Source organism: Chlamydotis macqueenii, chromosome 18 (genome assembly GCF_036417535.1).
Source record: "Chlamydotis macqueenii isolate bChlMac1 chromosome 18, bChlMac1.mat, whole genome shotgun sequence".
NCBI lineage: Eukaryota > Metazoa > Chordata > Aves > Otidiformes > Otididae > Chlamydotis > Chlamydotis macqueenii.
This window is the reverse complement of record NC_141573.1, coordinates 7247203-7269420: the sequence shown is the minus strand read 5'-3', so window position 1 is coordinate 7269420 and position 22218 is coordinate 7247203. Positions and strand designations below refer to the sequence as shown.

The following is a 22218-nucleotide window of genomic DNA, read 5'->3' as shown; positions in this document are numbered from 1 at the left end:
TCTGTGCTTATGGCATGAGACAACCATCCAAGGTAACTGCCTCAAAGGGTGCTGAAAAGGAACAGGATCAAACGGGATCAAGTCTCCTGACTTTGTGAACCGCGTACTAAAACCTTTGTGCGGTTGAGACCCATAAAACAGGCACTCTGGCCCTGGGCGAGCTCTGGAAGTCATTCACAGATGGCAGATGATAAAGAATGGTGGAGCAGGTGGCAGGTGACAAAGGAGCAGGTGGGCCACTGGTGCCTCACAGCTGTGTCAGATTCAGGAGACACTACCTCAGTTCTCACCAGGCTTTCAGATTAGTGTCCCCAGCCCTGCCGATGGTCTCATGAAGGAGCTCAAGGCAGTTTTAATTTCATTGTTTTACCCCTCCTGGAGGTAGACACAAATCAGTCCAGAGCTTAAGTCGTGTAGAACCAGAACCCTCCGAAGTGAAAGGGCCAAAACCCTGGACCCCACACTTCCATTTGGCCTGGAAGAGCGCTTTTACTGTTGCCTGTTGTGGGATTTCTTCCCTTCATCTGCAGTGTTAGAACGGGGTTCTGTTTAGCAGCGAGAAATCACGAGCTGAGTTTGCTTTCAGTCCCTATTTGTGTGAGTACGTATGTCACTTTAGTATTTATATCTCAGTGGGAGACCCCCAAAGTCACCCGCTCCGTGGAGGCGCGTTAACTTAAACAGCGTTTGATCTGTTACGCCGCAGATAAAATCCAAGTCGTGGGTTTGCCCATGGAGTACATCACTGCTTGTTCCCAGGCTGTCAATAACTAGGAAGAAAGTTTGAGATCATGTTCATCATTTGAAAGGGCCAGACCTTGGCACGTGTCTCCTGTAGATCCCTTGGTACAAACTGTGAAATGGGAATAGTAATTAACTTGATTGGAGCCTAATTTATCCAGCTGTTATTTCTCATGACATATTTCTGTTGACACAGGCCTAAGTAAAAACACTTACTGGGCAAAGTTCATGCTCGCGCAATTGTTCTTACTTTTAGTTTCACAGAAAGGTGCTGTCATTGCCTGGGTGCTGAATCCCAGGGGGAGTGGGACGTTTGGTGTCAGGACTTTCTAGCTCTCATCACTGTTACTGTCCTGGGAGAGTTTGCTTTTCTAGGCGATCACAAAAAAAAAAAATAGGCTGTGATCCTAAGCCCACACGGCTGCTGGGATTGATTTATAGAGGAACAGAAGCAATAACGTAGATGCCTTTTATACCATGCTGCTTTGGCCTTGGTTAGGAGTAATGAAAGATTTTGATTGATTGTAAAACAAGGCCTGCCCTTAAATCTCGTCTGAACGCTGGACGCTGGAGTGGTGTCAGTCAGTGTCAGCTGGCTTTGAGTCTGGTCTTTGAGTGCAGAGCAGGCCCAGAGATTTCACAAGATACGCGTGAAAATTCAATCTCTTTATTTCCATTCATCAGGCTCTGCGTTTGGGACCCGTATTTGCAAATCCCTTTGCTCTCCCGTGTGCTTTCAAAGCAAGCATCCCCTGTGGAACAAGCACTCAAGGTTCGTTGATCAGGCACCAGGCTGTGCAGCAGCGTTCCCTTACACACAGCGCACCTCGCGAAATGTGTGTGGACGGGCAAAGCGGCAGTGAGGACCGAAGGGTTGGGATGGGGGGGGATTCACAGGGATTTGGGATAGGGGGGGATTTGGTAGCAGCTCCTTCTTGAACAAGCTCCGTGTGCAAGAGTGGGACCTTTGCTACTACACGCTGGTGGTAACAGCGCGCATGAGTAGCATCAGGTAAAAATCAGCCATAGTGCTTTAGTGCTTCTCTCTTGAGGCTCTGTGAGTGCCTGTAAGGAGAAATAGTGTTTATTTTCAGTAAGGCCAGGTAACATTATGGCTTTTGTTTCCAATAACAGGAAAAGACGCGCTGAAGTGGTGCTGGTCTGATGGCCTGCGCCGCGCCTTGGTACTGAGGGGTGCCAGAGCTTGGCACTCAGCGAGGCTGGGTCCTACGGGGCTCGCACAAGTTGATGTGCTGGATGTCAGCACCAGCAACAAACAGAAATAGGCTCTGTTCTGACCACTAAAGCAGTTACCAGCATCTTTTTGAAAATGACACAGTAAAAGTGTACGTTTTGTTTGTTTCTGAACGACTGTGGCTGTATGTGCTCCTGCTGTGGCTGGTACCAACAGATTTGTGCTGCGGGTTGGTGAGCAGTGGTGGGGCTGGTGGTCCTTGGCTGTGGATTTGTGAAGTTCTGTGGAGTGTATGTCAACCTTTGTTGCTTTTTTTTAAGGCTGTTCTTGCATTCTTTCATCTGGAAGAGTTCAGTAGGAGCTGGTAAAGTCCCACTTGGGACTGTGTAGCGTCCAGTGGCAGACTACTAAGAAGTACCGGCCTCCAGTCCTGCTTCCTTAGAGCAGCAAGAAGTTTGTTTATGGGCTGAGTCTGTTCTCTATGGAGAAAAAAATGTTAATATAAAACCACCTCCTTTTCTTCTGAAACTCATGGAGGTGTTGTGCAAGGAGAAGTCAAAGCAGAAGCCAGAGGGAAAAAGCTTAAAAGCTTCCATGTGCATATCCGCTGCTTACTGCGTTTTTGTTCGGCACCGCCGTTTCACCCCAGCCTCTGAGGCAGGGAGTCGGCTTGGTTCAGGCGGTGATGTAGACCTCCAGCAGTCCCCCGACGGAGTGCATTCGGTAGAACACGCCCAGGGGGAGCCCAAAGTTCACGATGGCAAACCAGGTGGAGTAGCCGTAAAATGACTTTTCCAGTCCATTCTCGAAGACAGGGTGAGCCCCAAATGTGGGCATGACCCACAGCTAAAGAGGTGGAAGAAGAAAAAAAAAAAAAGAGCAGAAGTCAGAGGATGATAAACTTCTACCTAATCTAATCTACTCTAATCTACTCTACTCTGCCAACTGTAATCTCAGCACTGGCTCAAGTGGCTGTGATTCAAGATCCCAGAGCACAGTGTACTTCATTGGGTAAATTTCAATCCTGGAGACTCATGGTTACAAAGACTCACTGCTAGTGCCTCATGTTTCTCCACCTGTCTCATGAAACACCCTTCATGAGTTTGATAACTTACTCAGAGACTAAAATTTCGGTACATAAGGATTTATTGGCTCTCTCCTTCCCGCACCCAGGAAACCTAGCCATATTGGACTCTTAGGTTAAAAGAGAGACCTTATAATTACGAGAGTGGGGTGTTAATGGCAAGAACAGTCTTGGCTTGCCTCACCAGTAGGTGAAACTTGATGGGCAAAGATTTTTTGTCTGGAATAGTGGCCCAAGAGAAAGACAAGGAGAGCACAGCTGTATCATAAGTCATCATGGCTCAGCCAAGCTGTGATGTAGCAGAGAGCAATACTTACTATGAAGTTGCACAAAACCAAGAAGAATGAGATCTCCCTTAATACTCTTCTCTTCCAAGTCAGGTGGGAGTAGCTGTGGATATAGGACAGAGAAGCTTTCCGGATCTCCTGTCCCAGCTCCAGCATGCTCACTCGTCTCTGGTCATAGGCTTCATGATTCTGCTCTTCTTTCCTTTCTTCCTCTTTGCCAGGGGACATCTGTGTGTGCTCCTGTTTGCTGCTTATCGTGGTTTCCTGTTCAGCGGGTACCTCTGAAGCCACTGCATGCTGCCCAGTGTGCCCTATGTGTTCAGCCTCAGTTGCCGCAGCAGAGGGCTGCCGGTGAAGCCCATCAATGATGAAGACGTTTTGGGTGATGTTCTGAAAGATGAGGAGGACAGAATGGGACAAGATAAGACTATTCAACAGGTCCCTGGGGTCAGTGGCCACAATGGCAACAATGGAGTAGTAAGACATGCCGATTTGGCCGAGGGCTGCCCCCATCAACAGGATCGCATCCAGGCTGCGGGTTGGGTTCTTCACCGTGTCCAGCTCCTTTTTTTCCAAGGCGTGAATGATTGTCCCAATCACTGCACCCACACTCATCAGGGGCAGGAGCACAATGTAGTAGGAGTAATACATCACAAAGACCTGGCGATTGGGCGCTGAGCCAGTGGCCTGGATCTGGTACATCATGAAGACACAGATCCCGATGATTACAGCAATGGTGCCCAGCAGTGGCCCGAAAACCACCCCCTGGAACTTGAACTTGGGCTTGATGTGAGAGAGATGGTGGTGACTGATGCGTCTCCCCACGTTCTTCCACATGACGTACAGCACAGAGCAGCAGACGAGGCAGTACTCAGTGTTGAAGGGGTAGAGCAGGATGTAGCCCTTCTGGAAGACTTTGCAGATGGTTGTGTTTGGGCACATGCAGGAGGTAGTCTTGTTGCCTGGAAAATGAGAAGAGGAGGGCAATAATTAAGAGGAACGTGGCCTGGATTTCATGGTGCTCTTTCGGAGTTTCTTGTGTGCAGGCACAACATCTGTCTCTATGTATCTCAGAAGCAGCGATGGGTAGGAAGGTAACTGATCACTGCTTGGTCCTCAAGGCTGTGAGGATTCAGAATAACAGGGGTTAGCAAATGTCTTCTCCCAAATATATAGTCTCCTTCTGGTCAATGCCATAGGTGCTGGATGAGAGAAAAACCCCTTCTTTCATGGTGAAGCCTCTTTTATCTCTACCTTTGGAATATTAATTTCTACTTTTTTTTTTTCCCTCCCATGTCCTCAGAAAGAAAAGCACAGCAACTACATGAGTCTGTTCTAGTCTGGCAGTCTTTTGCTTGCAGTTGACAGGTAAATGTGAGCAAAAATACTAATTTATGGTGGGCTTTTCCTTTCCTAGCTCTCAGTTCCAGGGTTTCACAGCAGATCCACCCCCTTCCAGGTGAAGATGTTCTTCTCTTGCAGCCCATCTCCTCTAGACTACTTCTAATAACAGGGAAGTTGCAGCGTTTGGGGGAGTGGGTTGTGATATCTGAATCATAGAGATGAAGAACTGTTTTCTCCCTAGAAGCCATCTATGTCAGCCTAACACAAACAGGAATGTGAAAAAAAAGAGCCTTGCCTGAAAATCGCAGCTCCACCTCACGCAGCTGAGACTCAATCTCCATGTGAATGGTGTCGTTGGTCACAGCCAAGAGCCAGAGGAGGAGGTTGGTGGCTATGATCAGCATCAGCCCACACCTGGGAGAAGAGAAAGGCACTTCTACAGCACATTGCCTGTGGAGATTATTTTATGACCTCTGTGTCCATTTGCCACGTGGTGCTGCTCTCTTCTTCTCACTCATCAGTGCACGGATGCATGCAAACACAGTGCGTTTGTGCCTGTTCTGCGTCTGGGCATCGGTGTGTGACTTTGCACGCAAAAATTCGGCTGAGTACGTTCCCATTTGGCCGTTTGCAAAGGAGCAGGGCAGGCAACACCAGGCTTGCTGGTGAAACTGGCCTAGATCTGGGTGCAGTTGATGAAGGGAAGGCTGAGACATCTCCCAGTGATAGGAACGGGGAGGCCACCCCACCTCATCCTCCGGTCAATGAACGGGTCCCTGAGCCGTGCAGCAGGAAGGTATTTGGGGTTAGGAGGAAGCAACAAGTTTTGCAGCCATCCAAGGCACAAGTGAGAACCGAAGGGAGCAGGTGGAAGGAGGATGGGAATGGTCAAGCCATAGCTTGGTTCTTGTGTGATGCAGAATACAGAGTCTGTGTAAGGTCAGACGAAGACAGTTCTGGCAGGAATAATGGAGATCATAAGCACACAGAAAGAAAGAGAGTAGAAGGCAGGTTTTTTCCCCATCTTTGTACCTGGTAAGGTTGTGCTGGACTTGAATGCAGTCCTTAGCGTGATGCCACAGGAAGAAAGCCTGCAAATTGATAACAACGATGACGTGAGGGGGGTGGAGCTGGCAGCCTGCCGCACACGTGGTGGAAAGGGACAGGCAGGCACGAAGGCACGTGTCCGAGCGGGAGCGAACCTGCCTCCGTGCGAGCGGTGCGGGAGCGTGTGTGTGCCCGCGTCTCGGCGCCGAGGCGTGTGCCGGCGTCCTTAGGGGACTGCAGCGTGTGCGTGCCTGCACCTGACGCAGATCTGGGAGACCTGCTTTTCTCTCTCCTGTGTATTTGTGGGCGTTTGCTGCTGAGATGGGAACTGGTTTACTTTTCAAATACAGCTTTGGGTCAGGAAAGAAGGTTGGTATTGGAGTAACACATTGCAAATGGTGTGAGATAATTTGTGCACAAAGGATTTTGTTGGAGGGATGCGTTAGCAAATAGAGAGGCTGGGACTCAGACTGGTGCAAAGGCATCGCTGGCAAAATCTGACATTTCCTCTCCTCTCCCCTTACTTTGATGCTTCAAAGCAAACTCTTCTGCATCCCAGAGTGTGTCAGATATTGCTAAAGCTTACTGCTTTGTCTCTGTCTGGCACCTCAGGAGTGTGGGTAGGTGGTATTGGAAATGCCGTGTGACCCTTTAATGCTCATGAGAATGCCTCATTGTCGTGGTTTTGTTAGTGAGGGGGGGCCTAAGGTGGTAGCAATTGGTACCTGTGTTTCCACCCGCTTTCCCACGTCTTCCCACTTCCCCCCATCCCTTGGACTCCCAGAAATGGGACAGAGAGAACAAGTGAGCTTCCAGAAGGGTGATGTGCAGTACCTGGGTGCAAATAAAAAGGATTTCAATGCTGGGGAACACAATATCCACCCTGGATTTGCAATGGATGAGAATTGCGCTGTAGCCGATCTGAAACACGTTCAGGAGGATGCTGAAAGCGCCGAATAGCAGCACAGACCCTGGGCAAACAGCAAAAGCACCAGTAAATAAACAAAGGCATGTCTGTGGAGCTTCTGAGTCTGGATGGGGACTGGAGACCCTTGGCCTCTTGGATTTGGGTGGAGCTGGAGGCCTTCTCATTTGGAAATCTCATGATTTTGGGAGAAGGGGAGAAGAGGGGAGCCTGATTTCTGAACCTGGTTGTGTGCTTTGGCTGGTTTAAGGTGTTGAGACAATGCAAGGTATGTTCTCGTGCTTGGAGACAAGGTGGGAACAGGGTTTTTGGCCTTTTCTGTGCAATCTGGAGTGACAGAGGTAAGCTAATGGTGGGTGATGGTTTCTGCCTTCTGGAGAAAACCCGAGATGAATGCAGATCTGCTGAGGCTTTTGGCAGCATCATTCTGCAGAAGTTAGGACCCTTTAATTGTTTCTCCCTTTTGCCTCTGATACCTCCTTGCAACTTTAGGTACACCGGTACCTTGCAGCTTTCTTCCCTTTAATTCTGCATGCTTAGTTAACAAGATCGTGCACTAATTAGGAACTCCATAACAGACCAGAGGCAAGGCTGCTTGGAGAACTGGCATTTCAGAGTGAGGCAACTATTGATGGGAATTCTCCCAGGAAAGCCTGGGTGTCGCTGGGATGTGACTCACTGGTCAGGAATCTTCCCCTGGAAACAGGACTGCTGTGATGTTAAACAAGGACGAGGGTGGCATGGGGCCACTGATGCCCTCAAAGGCTAAACGTGGTGGTTCTCCTCTCACTTTGCAAAGTGGTCGTGCCTAAAACCTTTCCTGCGTTCCTCCCACAGTGCTCAGCTTCTGGGCTGCGGGTGGGAGATGCCTGGGTTGCGCTTTGGGAAGGGACCACAGAGTGAGGCTGGACTGGAGCCTGAAGGGAAGCAAAGTTCAAGACTTTCCTGGCTGCTCTGGTTCCTCTCCATGGCATCTATTATGTCCTTGTCTTCCCCCAGCCTCGCACCTAACTACATCTCCTGTGCCTTCTAGCTCTTTTAGTAGCAGGGGAAGAATTTATTTATCTTCCAAGCACTGGGAAGAAGGGGAAAGGCATGAGGTGATAAATAAAAGCAGAACTTACCCCTAATCCAGATCGGCCCAGCATGGGGATCTCGGTGGAGGACAGCATGCGGCTGCCGACTGGTGCCCAGCAAGTAGTAGATGATCCAGCACAGGCACAAGACCTTGAGGATGGAGAGCAGGATCCAGACATCTCCCAGCGTGATGGCCACATGGTTGAAAATCATACTGCTGATGAAGGCGCTGCCCAGAAACACCACGTTCATGGCCAGCAGCCCTGAGAAGAGCTGCCCGGCTTTCTGGGCTTGCCTGTCCCTTTGCTGCACTGAGGAGCAGTGGCGGTACAGCCAGAACTGCTCGTAGTGGATCGTGGCTGTGTCTGGTGGGGTTGAAGCCGACCTTCTCTTGCAGCGATGGCAGGGCTTTTGCTTTGAGACCTTGTTGTCCGACATGGCTCGTCTGCCTGGGGGTCACCTGCCACGTTTAACAAAACGGGGGTTAAAAGTAGAAAGGATGGGGCAGGGGCACACTGGGATGTGCTCTGTCGTGAAAGCCACGTGTGTGGTGAGCTCCTTTGCTTGCTTTGCAGCTTCCTGTTCCCTCTCCGCAAACTGGATGAAGGGGAAGAGAGATTGGTGTTTAGCCCAGGTTAGGCATTAGATTTCCCCTGGGGCCCTGGGAAAAGGCCCTTCTGCCAAAAGCTGTCCAGACACCCCTGCGTTAAAATGGGCATTTGATGTCTCTGCCCTATCCCACCAGTACTTGGAGCTGTTGGGGCCAGAGGTGCCCAGACAGTTCCCATCCTCACCTTTCGCACCTCCTCTCCCTACAGCCCTAGATTCAGGTTTCCTCCTTTCCCTTTGTTGCTGTCAGGCTTAGGTGGAAATACAGAGCAAGCTCAGACCTGCTCTGAAATTCAGAGCTGTTAGATTTTGGTTGATGGGTCCAACCTCTTCCTTCTATTTTTGGGTTGTAAGAGCTACACCACGCTCCTTGTATGGTCACACAAATTGTGGAAGAGCTGGAGAGAACAAAAGAGGGTCTGTAAGTTTTGATCCGAGCTGCTGGGAAAAGATCCAGCCTCCCACCTAGAAGGGCTGGGACTGAGACAGAGTTTTCTTTCTTTTTCTACCTGTGGCACAGAGGAAAAAGCACAGAGCCATGAGTATACTGACACAGGGGAGTTGGAGGAATTGGTCCAGATAAAAATACTTCCAGGCTCTGGATGTCTATCCAGCTTTGGGGAAAATCTCAGTAGGAACATAGCACCCCTGAGAGAGCAGTCTCCTGCTCACGTGGAGCAGTTGGGCAGGATCAGCCTCTCCATAGATTCCGTACGTGGAAAGGTGCTTTCGGTCCAGGGAGTGACTCTGGCTGCAGTGGGGGTGGCTGGAGTGAAAGCCCACCCCGAGGTGTGTTTGGGGGTGGGGGGAGTTACACGGAGTTGTCTTGGGGCTTTGAGGGAGGTGTTGTCTGAGAAGAGATTGAAAGTTCAGTGCTTCTCCCTTCCTTTTGCAGGTGCACTGAGGTGCTCTGTCCCCCTTTGGTCTTTGGGGATTCAGTGCGCTTTAGGAGATTTGTTCCTAAACTCTTCCCTATTTGGCTCCAAAATTCCCTGTAGTAGTGCAGGAGCAAATGCCCTCCCCTCTCCTAGGGCCATAACTACTCTGCTTGGGGGTCAGGGAAGGGAAAGGAGAAGCCACAAAATCAGAAGGATCAGGCAGAAACCCACCCAGGCTCCATCAGGAGGTACCCTGCGCCCAGCCAAGGCTGCGCCCAGCCGCGGACCCAACCCCTTGACCCCGTCGCTGCGTGCTGCTGAGAGCAGCCAAGCCCCAGCCCTTACCTCCCTGCGCGTCCTGTCGCCCGCTGAGCGGGGGCAGCTGCCGGCGCCGCCTCGGTTGCAGCCGATGTTACAACCACTCACTGGAGTGCCACCAGGACGCATGCGAGTCTTCCCAACGGACCGAGGCAGAGGCCGTCAGGACTGCTCCCCGCTGAATGCGGCCTCTGCTCCCAGGCCATTGATTTTTTATTTTTTTTTTTTTCCACCTTGTTTACTTTGGGTCTATTATTGTCATTACATTAATTACTCAGCGAGGAGCTCCCGTCTCCGCCATGGGCAGCCAATGGGGCTCAGCTCCTTTATGCACCTGCTGGGTTGCCCCGTGTCGACAGCCTCGCCGCAGGAGCTGCCGACTGGTAAAACCACAAGCTGCGGTGACTAATTTGTGCCACGGTTCAGGCGAGCGTGGAGCTAATCTCCTGGCGCAGGCTTGTGCTGGGAGTGCTCAGCCACACTGCTTTGGCTAAAATCCTCTTGAGTTCCCTACTCCCTTGGTTTTAGGTAGTTCCTAAGATGTTTTTTCTCAAGCAAGCCATTACTTTGGGCATTTATCCAGGGCACAAGTACCCAAAGCTGACCCAAAAGGCAAAACTTAGGTGGAGGGAGGCAGCCAATTTGAGGTGCTTCTGGCAGAAAGGTTGTTGCTTTGGAGGGTAATAGCTGTGACTTGTAAGGTTGACTTCGGAGCCAGACCCTCATGAGCAAACTCCACAGGCTCAGCCATGTAGGGCTGAGGGTGCTTTAGGTCTGAGTTTTGTTTCCCTCTTCCCTCTCATGTCGCAGGGGAAACTGATTTCTGTCTTGGGATCCCCCTACTTTTGTAGCTGGAAGTGGGGATTTGACATTCCTGGCCGAGCTGGTGAGCCCAGAGGGCTCAGCAGGAGAGGATGGACCTCTCCACGGAAGGCGACGAGCTCTTTGCGTGTCCCAGAATGAACGCCCAAGCCCTGGGGTTCTTGCGGCTGCCAAACATGTGAGTTGGGAGTTTAGACCCATGGAACACTTCCCAAGAAGCTGATTAGGGGTAGGAGTGGGTGAGGGAGCACAGGTTATCGTACACGAGGATGTGACGAAAGGGACGGGAAATAAGAGTGAAAGGGGCCCATTGCTCCCGGGCGAGAACACCCAGCGTGCGCCGGTGCAGCCCTTGTGTTTGATGTCTGCCGGCACAATGCTCATGCTTAGTGTCTGACCGAACCCTTGCACTGCTGTGGGGAAGCCTGGATGCTTTGATCTGGGCAAGTTTTTGTGAATATCCTTGGCTAGACGTGTTCTGCCTTCCCCCAAAGCATCAGCATCTCCAGCCTGCTCGGAGGACCATGTCCTTGCTCCTCATTTTGCTGCTCTGGGATGCCCTGAGTACAGTCAGGCTCTCCTTTGGGTGCCTGGCTTATCTCCAGACCCCATTCTAGGACTCAGCAGAGAAATGGAATCTCCCAAGAGCTATTTGGTGGCCTCTTTGTTGAACAAAGACAACGATTTACATGCAAGACCTTAACAAACGTGGCTGGTTTTCAGTGCTGTGGTCCTAAATCGGGGTTGACCACACAGAACTGGGAAACAGAGGCCAGGAGTCTGAATATATCCCGGGGAAAAGAAGCTTGGGTGGAACTGGAGTTCTTTCCTTTAAAGATGGGCCTGAAATAAAACGTTGGGGCTTGCTGTGCCCCAGTGGCTTTGGCAAAGGGACTGTGCGTCTGGGCTGCAAAGATGAGGTATCCTTCCTAGCCTGCCCTGCCCTGCCCTGGCTTTGGGGCTGAGATCGAACCCAGAGGAGTTGTAAAGCCCTGGGAGATGGGTTAATCTTCCTAATTTGGTTTATGTTGAAGAGGAGCAGCTGTTTAAGTTGAATGTATTGACACGAGTTTAATCAAGTCATTAAGTTAGCAAGAGTGCAGGAGAAGGGCAGGAACGGAGAGGAGGAGTTGGATCGATGGTGTAAATCACTCCCCTGCTCTGCCCTGGAGAAGCTGCCTTTACTCAGCAGCTGAGAGAAAACTGCTAAATGTTAGGAGCGACGTTTGCCCCTCTGCTATCAGCAGTGTGCTTATTAATGGCGTTATCTGTGCGCTTAGCAGAGATAACACCCAGGCTGGGCCAAGCGGATCTGTAAACAGGACCCGGGGAGGAATGAGGTTCATGCCTAGCCGCCGTGTTTGCCCAAAGCCCGCCTGAGGAACGCCATGCGCCCTGCGACTCCCCGGCCGGCCCACACCCTTCCTTCCACTCCGCCGATAACAGCGCCGGTGACGTCTCCCGCGGGGCTGGTGAGCGAGCGCCTTTTTGGGGTGACCACAAAGAGCAACCTCATCACCGTGGGCGAGGGCAAGCCGTGCCCCAGGTCTGTCCCGGTGCCGCGGCGGCTGGGCTCTGTGGGCGTGCGGCGGCTCCGCGCACCCGGCACGGCTCTGTGTTTTCCCTCTTGACACTTGGTGCAGGTTGCTTCAACCTCCTGCCAGCGTTGAGCTGCTCCGTGCTGGCAGGAACCAGTGCCTCGGTCCCTGGGAGCACCGTTGCCATCCCAGCTCCTGCCCCGGCTCCCAGCACGGTCCTGCTCGCGGGCTGGTGCTGCAGACCCATCCCTCATCTCCCGCCTTGTGACCTGTTCAACGCATCCACTTTCCAACCGCTGCACTGACAGGTAATAATTAACTCGGATTCCTCCCCTATCCCTGACACGCCTCAGAGCAAATCAGCCAGATAAAAGGCTTATTTTTTTTTTTTCCTAATAAAACAAAGCTCGCCCTCAAATAACAGATGATTAAGAAGCAGAGGAGGGGATGCAAAACTTTGGTAGTGGTGGCATGATGACTCAGTTCTGGCCTTGGTGATAACCTTCCCTGCTTTTTTCTGGGAAGTGATTTCTTATCTCGCTGGCTCTTCCCTTCCTTGCTGCTCTCCCTCGTGGCTCTGGCACCACGTGCCTCAGGCCAGGGTCTGGATCAGGACCTTTGTGTCGCTCACGCGGTGGCTCGAGCCCTGGGGCTGGATCTGCAGGGCTGGTGCTCCCTGAGCTTGGCTGTCCCCTAACGAGTGATTTTTGTCGGTGAGGTTCAGTGGTCCCACCAAACTCCTGCAGCACAGCAGGTCCTCAGCTCCCTGGCAGGCCACGGTGGCTTTTCCACCAAAGCCAGCAAGACATGAGAGCCCCAGGGCAGCCCTTTGCTTTCCCGTAGCTCTTCATTTGCAGCGGCTGCCGTTTAAACAGTCACCCCGAGGCACATCGCTATCCCCATCCCCTAATGCAGATCTGATCTCTGCTCCATAATTGATGCCATGGCCGGAGCAGTCAGCAAGACGCTGCGGTGGCCTCGGGGTCCACCCTCATTCTCTGCTCTGACACAGAATTTCTGTTCACCCAGCTCCCGTGCCTCAGTTTCCTTCCTTCCAGGCATGGAAGATGCAGCTAACAGCGGTGATTTTCCGCAGGCATCCATCATGAAGATGTGTATAAGAAGGACCAAGTGGCTCTTGACCAGCAGGACCCCTTCATGTTGCTCAGGTGCTCTGTGTTTGGGGTGTTCTGCCCTCCCATAAACTCTCCGTCCGGGAGAGGTGTCCCCCTGATTAACCGGGCTGTGAGGAGGCGTGGTGGGTGACACGCCTGGGATGCTGTGACACTGAGGGGTTGCGCAGGGGCGTCTGGCTGATCTCCATCAGCCTCAGTGTTCATCCTTTCTGCACGCTAACTGCCCAGGAGCTCATACACTCCAGGTAGGCAGCAGGACCTGTGTTTACAGTGGGATTTTCTTAGGGTTTAGGGTTTATTTTTTGCTTTTTGGACTTGTGGGTGCTTGCTTTCCCTCTGTCCCCTTTCTTGGGTATACGGAGAGGGTTTGCTGATGGCCCTTCCCCTGTCTGCTGCCTCTCCCAAGATATGTGTGTGTGTGGCTGGAGGGCAAAGGACACAGCCCTCGGCTGGAAACGCCATCCATCCCTGCACTCACAGCCTGGAGATGCCTTGGGTTAGCAAAGGGCCCTTGCTGAGCTTGTGCTGTCCCCAGAGCATTTCGGTGTGTCCCCATGTGATGGCTGGTGGTTGGACGTTGTGGTTCCTGCTATCCCGGTACCCCGGGGTGGTTGATGTGGGATTGTTGCCTGTATCGGTGCTGCTTGGGCTGTCGTGGGGTTCTCATTACACCCACCCTGGGTTTATTTAGCCTTAGTACCCGGTGTGCCCCCCAGGAACAGAGCAGGGGATTAAAAGTGTTTTCTGCCCCATCTGAGCTCAGCAGCTTGGGCTAGAACAATGCGTAGGGGTGTACGTAGGACTGACGTCTACGCACCATTTACGTCTCCTTCTGACTTAATCTGTGGCTCTTGCAGTTAAAATTAATAAGGCTTTTGTTTTATGAAAGCTGAGATTGTATCTTTACCAGATCAATGGAAAAAAATGCAGCCAGGCCCTTGCTGGGTCTGCGGGGCTGGGAGAGGTGCCCTGCTGTTCCCAAATGGGGAAGGGAAGGATTGACTCACCCCGGAGGTGCTGGATCAGTGCGGTCCACTGGGGGCAGAGGAAATTGGGGTTTACCCCATCTTGTACCCACCTCGGAAAAGGCTGCTGGCAGGCAGGCAGGCTGGTGTCAGACCAGCCAGAAGCACTGGTCCCTTCTGGTTTGCTTATCGAGGTTTGGAAGGGAAAGGCGCTTCGAAACGCGTGAGCCTGGGCTGGCAGGCGGGGCCGTCAGGCGGAAAATCACATCACTCCATTTCAAGTATCATGATTTCCATTTATTATTATTATTTTTTTTCCTTTGGAGGATGCACACACGTCCATAGGAAAAGGCTAGATGATTTCTGCCACTTCCGCAATGTTCTTCGTTGGAACAATAAACCCTGATGTCTCGGGCTGCAGACAAAGCTCAGCTGTGCCGTTTCGGCGCGCACCCTCCCAGCCTGGCCGCACGGGCTTTCTGAGGCTCCGCTTGGACTCTGGACACAGCGGAGGGGCTCATTTCTACCTCCTACAGCCCAGGAGTCCTGCTCTGCCATACCGTGGTTCATGGAGAGCTGCAGCACCCAAAAACCCTGTGCCGGGCCCCCACTGCTACGGGGGCTGCCTGGGTGCTGGGGCTGTGCTCGCCGCCTCGAAGCCCGCACGGGCTGGAGGGTGCAGCACGAGCATCCCTTCAGGGTCTGGGAGATCAAATTGGCCCTGGATTGATTTCTGTGGCGCAGGGCGCAGAAGGTCCCTTCAGCGGTTCAGTGTTACATTGAAAATCAATAAATAACTTTGCGTACAAAAACATTGATATATTTAAAAAATCATTATCTATTAAAAAAAAAAAAGCAAATAAAGAAAACAAATCTCTTTGTCATTCCCCAGACTGTATTGCCCATATGATCTTTATGGCTCTTGAGCCCTGATTCAGGAAAACTAGGGGAAAAAAGTGTGCTTAGAGCAACTCCGTATCAGGGCCAGCCCGGGACCACGTGCCCAGCTCTCCTGTAGAGATGACCTGCTCCTCTGGAGTCAGAGGCTGCTGTGATGCCTCCTTGGAGAGGAAGGAAAACAGCAGGAGCTGGTGCAGGAAGGGTCAAAGGGGCCAGTTCCAATGGGCAATACAGAGAGGAAAGAGAAAATGTTTCCCAAAGCCTTTGGCGATCACTGGTTTGTTTTTCACATCTCTGCAGGGGAGTGGTTTCTGACTGGCCGTTCCAGAAGGTGAAGTGATTTCCCTTTCTTTGCCTTCCACGCCTGCGTTAGCCCCTTGTGCCCAGCGGGTCTCTGCGTGTGCCGACCGCCCGAGGGTGCCGAGCACCCGCTGGAGCGTGCATCAGTGGCAGGGAGTGGACAGGCTTCTGAGAAGGAGGGTGAGTCTCTTTGCATGAACCAAGGGTTATTCCCGTGATCCTGCTCTGGGCACCTTCCTCTTTTTTCCCTTTTTTTTTTTTCTTTTAAAAGAGCTTCAGACACACACGTGCACATCCACACACAAGTAGCAAAAATAAAATCTGGACTATGTTTGGATGATCTTCACTGACAGTTCGTAAATGCCCCAACACTGCAAGGGGGCACGATTCAGGCAGTCCTGGGGACCCCCGGGGATATCTGGGCACTCTCCCAGCCCTGGGGTAAGAAGAAGGTGGATTGGTTGAGGAGGATCTCATCTTCCTTGCGAGAGAATTCTTTAGGACATGATGTAGACCTCCAGCAGACTGGCCACTGCGTGCATTCGGTAGAAGATCCCGAAGGGCAGGCAAATATCCACGATGGCTGGCCACATGGAATCGCCATAGAAGTTCAGTTCTGTATCATTGTCAAACTGGGGCCGGGCACCGAACGCTGGCATGATCCAGAGCTGTTTGAGGAAACGGGAGAACAGCGCAATGAGAAAGGTGTGCGGTACGGGAAGCACCTGCAGTCACAGCTACTGGGAGATGGGAAAAGAGTGACCTTCAGAGCTTGAGACCAGTGCCAGGAGCCTGTGTTTATATTAAGATCAAGTAAGATCTAGCGTTGTACCCTAAGCCTGGTTTTGATTCATGCCCAACAACAGGCTTGAACCGAGGGCTGAAGCACTCACTAGGGGAAGAACTTGAGCGCGTTGGCTGTTGGCATGCACCTGGCCTGTTCAAACTCTTTGGACAGAGCAAGCATGGGCAGGGCTGAGCTGGCAGCCGCTTGGTCTCCCCGGGCTTGGTTGTGTACATTGAGCTCAGAAGCCCAGCCAGCGTGTGTGTCTGGTTGTCAGCCCATTCTTTGTGAGCTTATGTGTAAAATCAGATGAGGACTTGGTGTGGCTGACTAGCTGGAGATATGGAGGGTCTCTGGAGACATAACGTGTGTTGGCTTCTTTGAAGGTGCAGCTGTAATCCTACATTTCTTCTGCAAGGAACTGCAGTCTCCTGGCTGCTCGTGAAAGTGGAAACACCAACCGAAGTTGTCAGTGACTGGTTTCTTCTCACAGCAGCTGGAATCAGGGTTTGGGCTCTTAGGCCGTGGGTTTTGAGAAGAGTCATGCTGCCATTTCTCAAGAAAACCCAGACTTCACCTCAGGTATTTGTCACTTTACACCCTTTTTGGGGAGGTGTAAGAGAAGGGTTTAATGTGTTTTATTGCTTTTAATAAGCTATTCTGCATATCCACTAATACCCAATACAAATACTGGAGCTGATTCTTCTCTTTACCCATCAGTTTTATTGCCTGATATTCTGGTGGTAAGTGACAGTCTCCATCAACATGGCCTAAAATGTCTTAGCTCCAGGGCGGTTGCTTTTGCTTTTAAGTGACAGCTATCAGCACACACAAATATAACTGTGCTCCCTGAATTTTGGAGGCACAGAAAGGACTGGTTTTGCATGGGCCATGTCCTTTCCTTCACAGACGCTTTTCCCTTGTGCTTGCCTCCCTCTCCCCCCACCGACAAACTCCTCTGTCTGCATATACTCACGATGATATTGCTCAGCAGGAGGAACATGGAGATCTCCCTTAAGAACCTCCTCCTCCAGTTCATCTTCTTGGGGACGGTGAGGGACCGCACGAGGTCAGAAGGATGGGTGGCTTCAGTGCCAGAGGCAGCGCCAGGGGCCAAGGTGCTGCCGCTGTCAGGCATGCGGAGGGACACTGCGTTGATGTTGACAAAAGTGAGTCCATAGAGATCCTTCTGGTGAGAGCTGTGCTTGTGGTCTTCCTTGGGGGGTTGCCGATGAAGGCCTTCGATAATGAAGATGTTCTGGAAGGTGTGCTGGGCAATCATCAGGAGGGCATAGGTGAGGTTGAGTGCGCTGATAGCGTCCCTTGGTGTGCTGGCTACAATGGCCACGATGGAGTAGTAAGAAATAGCATACTGCCCCAAGGCTGCGCCCATCAGCAGGGCCACGTCCAGGGTCCTGGTTGGGTTCTTGTGCCGATCCATGTCTCTCTTGTCAAACCGGTAGATGACAGAGCCACCAATGCAGACGAGAGACATCAGGCCCAGACAAACAATGTTGAAGATGTAGTACATGGTGAGTGCTTGTCTCTTCTTGCTGGATTCAGTACTGGAATTTACCTGCACCTCGTAAAGAATAAGGACTCCCAAGCCACTCGCCAGAATGATGAGGCTCAGCACGATGCGCACAAAGAATGTCCTGCGGAAGAGCCTGAACTTCAGGCGGTGAATGGGGTGGGAGTGGTGGTCTATGAAGCGTCCAACATTCTTCCACATGACATAGACCATGGCAGAGGCAAAGAGACTGTACTCAATGTTGAAGGGGTACAGCCAAAAGTAGCCATTCTTAAAGAGCTGGCAGATTTGGCTGTTGCAATTGCATTCTTCAGCTGAGCTGCTTCTCATTCCCACTGAAACAAGAGAAGATGCATACATAGATGCAGTGGTATTAAAACAAGGACCAGCACTTCTTAGCAGCTCTGAAGAACTGGATACTTAGGGTCAGTGAAAAACAAGACCAAGGACAGAAAAATGTGTGACCTCTTTGAAAACAAGGACACTTCAACCTCAGCTTTCTGGTGCTCATGTTCTTTCTGAAGAAGTTAGGTGGCAGGTTAAGTCTCTTTTCCCTTCCCTTCTTCATTCCCATCCCATTTGTACATGGCCTTCCACCTTTCTGATTCCTCTGTGACACAGGTTAAGAAAGGAGTACTAAGACCTATCTTTCAACATACTAGTTCCGTTAAAGGAACCTTCAGCTCTAGATAGACCTTCTGACAAGGGATAAAACCTGGCTTGCAGAATGATTTCCACCTCTTGGGCTCCCTCCCTGGACAAGATGGCTTGACAAATGGGCAGATTACCTTTCAGGAGCCATCTGAAGATTTCCTCTGTCGCATTCTTCTTCAACTTTGAATGTGCTTTGTGGACGGACTCATCGGTCACTGCTGACATCCACACCGCCAGATTTGTAGTCAGTGTTAGCATCAAGCCGCACCTGCAGAAGAAGGAGGAGGGTCATGAAATTAAAACAATGGCTCTAGGCATCCATGCTATAGATGCACACGTGCTCAGAGGGACTGTGGGGAGCTGCCTGAAGTAGTGAAAGGACTCTGTAGTAGTCAAGGCTAGAAAACCTGACCCTTACTTTGCTGCTTTCACTCTTTTGTTCATACTTATGAGTATTAGCAAGGCCTGATTCCTCATGTTGGTTTTGGAAGAGCTTCTCAATAGTGAGTAGATGAATAGGTCTGGGTTGGTCTCCAGTCAATCCAGTCTTGCAAAAGCGGACAAGATCTTGTTTTAGCCTGAGGCTTGCCCACTGCATCATTGGCCTTTCCAGGAAAGCAAAAGTCAGCTATGAATCACTTTAATACTAATTATTTATTTAATCTTAATCTGCTTTGAGTAATGCTTGTATTCTGGAACTGAATCCCAACTCTGCTAGATCCATAGGTCATAGACCTTAACTGCTTGAGCTGGCATCTAAGGCTACCTGGAAACTCAGCAGGTTTAGTTTTGGCCAGCATCAAGGCAGGTGGCATTATCCCCTTGTTGCATCTTAGCTGTGTGAGAGAGTGCAGCGAGTTTGCAGTGGCCCAGGCCTTCTGGACCAGTGGGATTCGAAAAGCAGCAGTGCTCACCTGGTAACATTCAGGTGTACGTGGACGCAGTCTTTGGCAGAGGTCCACAGGAAGTATGTCTGGCAGGGACAAGAGAAGAAATCATTATTTCCAAGAAAGCAAATTACATCATTCTGAAGTAGGGATCTCCCTGCTCAGTAGAAAACAAGCTGGAGCCTCTTCCACTTGGGTCCAACTGGGCCCAGCCTACTCGCCTATAATCCTGGCCATTTGCTGGACGTGGTATGTTCTTTGTTCCTCCTGCCCTCTCCCACTGCCATTGCTCTGCCCATGGCCAGCCCCTGTTCCCGTCTACCTTGTCCCTATTTAACCTCTTCTATCCTTGGTATTATTCCAGAGCCAATGATCCTCCTTGTAGGGACTTCAAACCATGAGGCAGTTTCTGCCCTGACTGTCCTCCTCCCTCTCTGTTCTTCATGGGAAAGGATGGGGGCTGCTTAGAGTTTGTGACAAGTCATCTTGCCATAAGCCAAAATGTCACAGGATGGGAACAAGTTTAAATCAACGCCTTAAAGCGAGTTGCCAAAGCTGGAAGTTGTCGTGGTTGGGGGCAGAAGATGGGGAGTGAGTTAAGCCACTTGCATTTGCTGCAGGAGGGGGTTGAACTATGTCTGTGAGATCAGAGCTCCTTCTGCTGGTGGTTCTGTCTCTCGATCGCTCCCCGAAACAGAGCACAACCGTCTCACCTGGACAACCACGAATATTGCTTGCACGATGGGGTAGATTATTTTGATCGCAGACAGGCAGCTGTAGAAGCTCGAGTAATATCCTATTTTGAACACATCCATGACAAGGCTGAAAATGGCAAATAGGATCAGGCCTCCTGTTGAGAAACCAAAATATCTGTGGTTGGACAGTTGTATGCACACATGGGCTAATGCAGATAGATGAGAGGGTGAACAAGAACTATTGCCACAAAGAGGCTTTGCTTCTACCCCTGTCTTTCCTCTCCCAGCACCCAAATTATCTTGGCACCAAGAAAATCAACCCTGGACTCTGACTGGGGCTAATTCCTCTTGCAACAGCGATGGCAAGGCTGGGAAGCAACCTGGTGTAAGCTACCAAGAGTGTTTGTGAATAAAGGGAGACCTAGCCATGAAACCCGTGGAGGGTCTAGGAGCAACCTTCTGAAGCAAGGCATGGTGCCACTCCCCAGCACAGCGGGAGAAGACTGCCCCAGACAATTGCTGTTTCCCTTGTAATAACTGATGCCCTTGTGACTTGTCCCCCCTGCACCTCACCTCCAGCCCTAGCCCTCCGAGAGCCCCTACCTCTCAGCCAGATCGGCCCGGCATGGGAGTCTTTGCAGAGGATGGCATCTGGGCACCGGGAGGTGCTGGCAAGGTAGAAGATGATCCATACGATGACTATCAGCATCATGATGGTCAACAGGAAGAAGACATCGTAATCATGCACGGCAATCTTCTCAAAAGCCCCGCTGCTCACCAGCGTGCAGGCCAGCAGCACCAAGTGCACAGCCAGCAGGATGGAGAACATGCGGCCGCCCTTTTTCCACACCTCCTTGGAGGCAGCAGCGGAGGGGGGCTGATGAGGCTGGTGGCTGAAAGATGCTCTCTGGCTCGAAGACAGGCTGGCTTTGTCGTCCTTGTGTCCGCAGCCCATGCTGGAGCTGGAGTGTTTGATCTCACTGTCCTTTCGCACAGGCTCTTCAGTCATGGTTCAGCTAACGCCTCAGCTGAGGGTTACCGCTGTTGGGAGGAGAGCCCCATGAATGAGGGGTGTCACTTCATTTTGAATAGTCCAGGGCTGGACCAAAGCAGGACATGTGAGGAGGAGGAGAGGATGTATCAAAGGAACAGGGAAGGCTGAGACAAGGAGTGCAAAAAGAGGGATGAGCTCATTTTCAGCCTTTCTCTTCCCGGTTCCCTGAAGGCTGCGTTCTTGTTTAAGATACTTTTGCTTGGGGAGAAACCAGGTCAATTTAACAAAGCATGCCTAAGTCGTCACAAAACGTTTAGGTGTTTATTGATGCAAGATATTGGGAAAGCACCAGAAAACCACTCACAGGATCAAATATCCTGGGTTAAACGGCCAATGTGGTTTGACTTCTAAATGTCAACCACTAAACATTCCGAGAAAATGTCATACTTCCTGGCTGAGGAACAAGCCACCGAAAGGTAAGAAGCCCTGGGAGTCTTTGGAGCATCACGTCATGGTTTACACCAGTCCCTGCAAGAAGGATGTGAGCTATTTCCACTGTCACTCCCTCTAAAGCCCCTTGCCTGTGCCAAGCTTGGGACTTTATTGATTCTCAATGAAAAGCCTGAAACAAAGCAAATTAATGATTCAGACAAAGCCATTCCACCAACCTGTTTTGCTGCCTGGGATCCAAATCTCTGCTCTTGCCACGCTGTCGGAGAAGTTTCCTCGTTGCTGCAGCTTGATCAGCCAAAGAATTTATACCCGTTGGGATATCTCTGTGATTTATACCATGTCTGGAGCTGACAGCAGTGCTTCATGGGCTTCTCAGAGAAACTCATGTGATCCATTTTGTGCAATAGCTGATTTTGGGGAAGCAGGAGAGAGATGAGGAGATAAGGGTTATTTACCTGGGGAGGGCATGAGATGACAACACTGCTAAGCATGGCATGGACCGCTCGGTCGCAGGGTCACAGTCGCCAGAGAGCAAAAACACCTCACCAGACCCATCTACCTGCAGGCACGAGGTCTCTTCCCTTGAGAGAAGATGGTTTAGGTGATGAACTTATCTTTGCTGATCAGTTTGGGCTTGGCTTTCTGGTTAACTGAGCACAGTAAATATCGTGCCACACCCTGTACATCAGCACAGGCATCTGTATGCTCTACGCCTGGAATGTTTTTGAGAAAAAGAAAGAAATTTGCATTTGTGTCTATTCAGTGCCAAGGGCAGCTCAATCTTTTCCCGCCCCTGGTGCTAACAATGAGGAAGGTTTAGTACTAGAACGGGGCAGGATTTGGGGGCTGGAATTCATGTTCCCCTTTGCTGATGCACTGCTTTTGACGTTTCAGGGGGGATCACCTTTCTCTGGCCCTCAGGAGCTGAACTTCTCCCCGTTCACGGAGAAAGGAGCCGTGTTACAAACCACAGCGTAGGTGTTCAAGCATTTGCCAGATGAGGGGAGAGCTTTTGCTCCAGGTCTCTTTTACCCCAGCTGTTGTATTTTGGGGG

The 22218-nt window shown here is 51.1% G+C and overlaps 2 protein-coding genes across 2 annotated transcripts; both read right to left on the bottom strand.

The window, feature by feature from the left end:
- Positions 1 to 1392: 1392 nt before the first annotated feature.
- OTOP3 (otopetrin 3) lies at positions 1393 to 8138 on the bottom strand. Its single transcript, XM_010117780.2, has 6 exons — positions 7748 to 8138; positions 6533 to 6669; positions 5684 to 5742; positions 4947 to 5065; positions 3338 to 4269; positions 1393 to 2782 (listed from the first exon to the last, which is right to left on the bottom strand). Exons 1-6 carry the CDS (start codon positions 8136 to 8138, stop codon positions 2612 to 2614), a joined length of 1809 nt encoding a protein of 602 aa, XP_010116082.2. The 3' UTR covers positions 1393 to 2611.
- A 6784-nt stretch (positions 8139 to 14922) lies between these two features.
- Positions 14923 to 20726, bottom strand: OTOP2 (otopetrin 2). Its single transcript, XM_010117781.2, has 6 exons — positions 20321 to 20726; positions 19736 to 19872; positions 19050 to 19108; positions 18270 to 18403; positions 16927 to 17816; positions 14923 to 15834 (listed from the first exon to the last, which is right to left on the bottom strand). The coding sequence occupies exons 1-6, from the start codon at positions 20724 to 20726 to the stop codon at positions 15664 to 15666; spliced, it is 1797 nt and encodes a 598-aa protein (XP_010116083.1). The 3' UTR covers positions 14923 to 15663.
- Positions 20727 to 22218: the final 1492 nt, after the last annotated feature.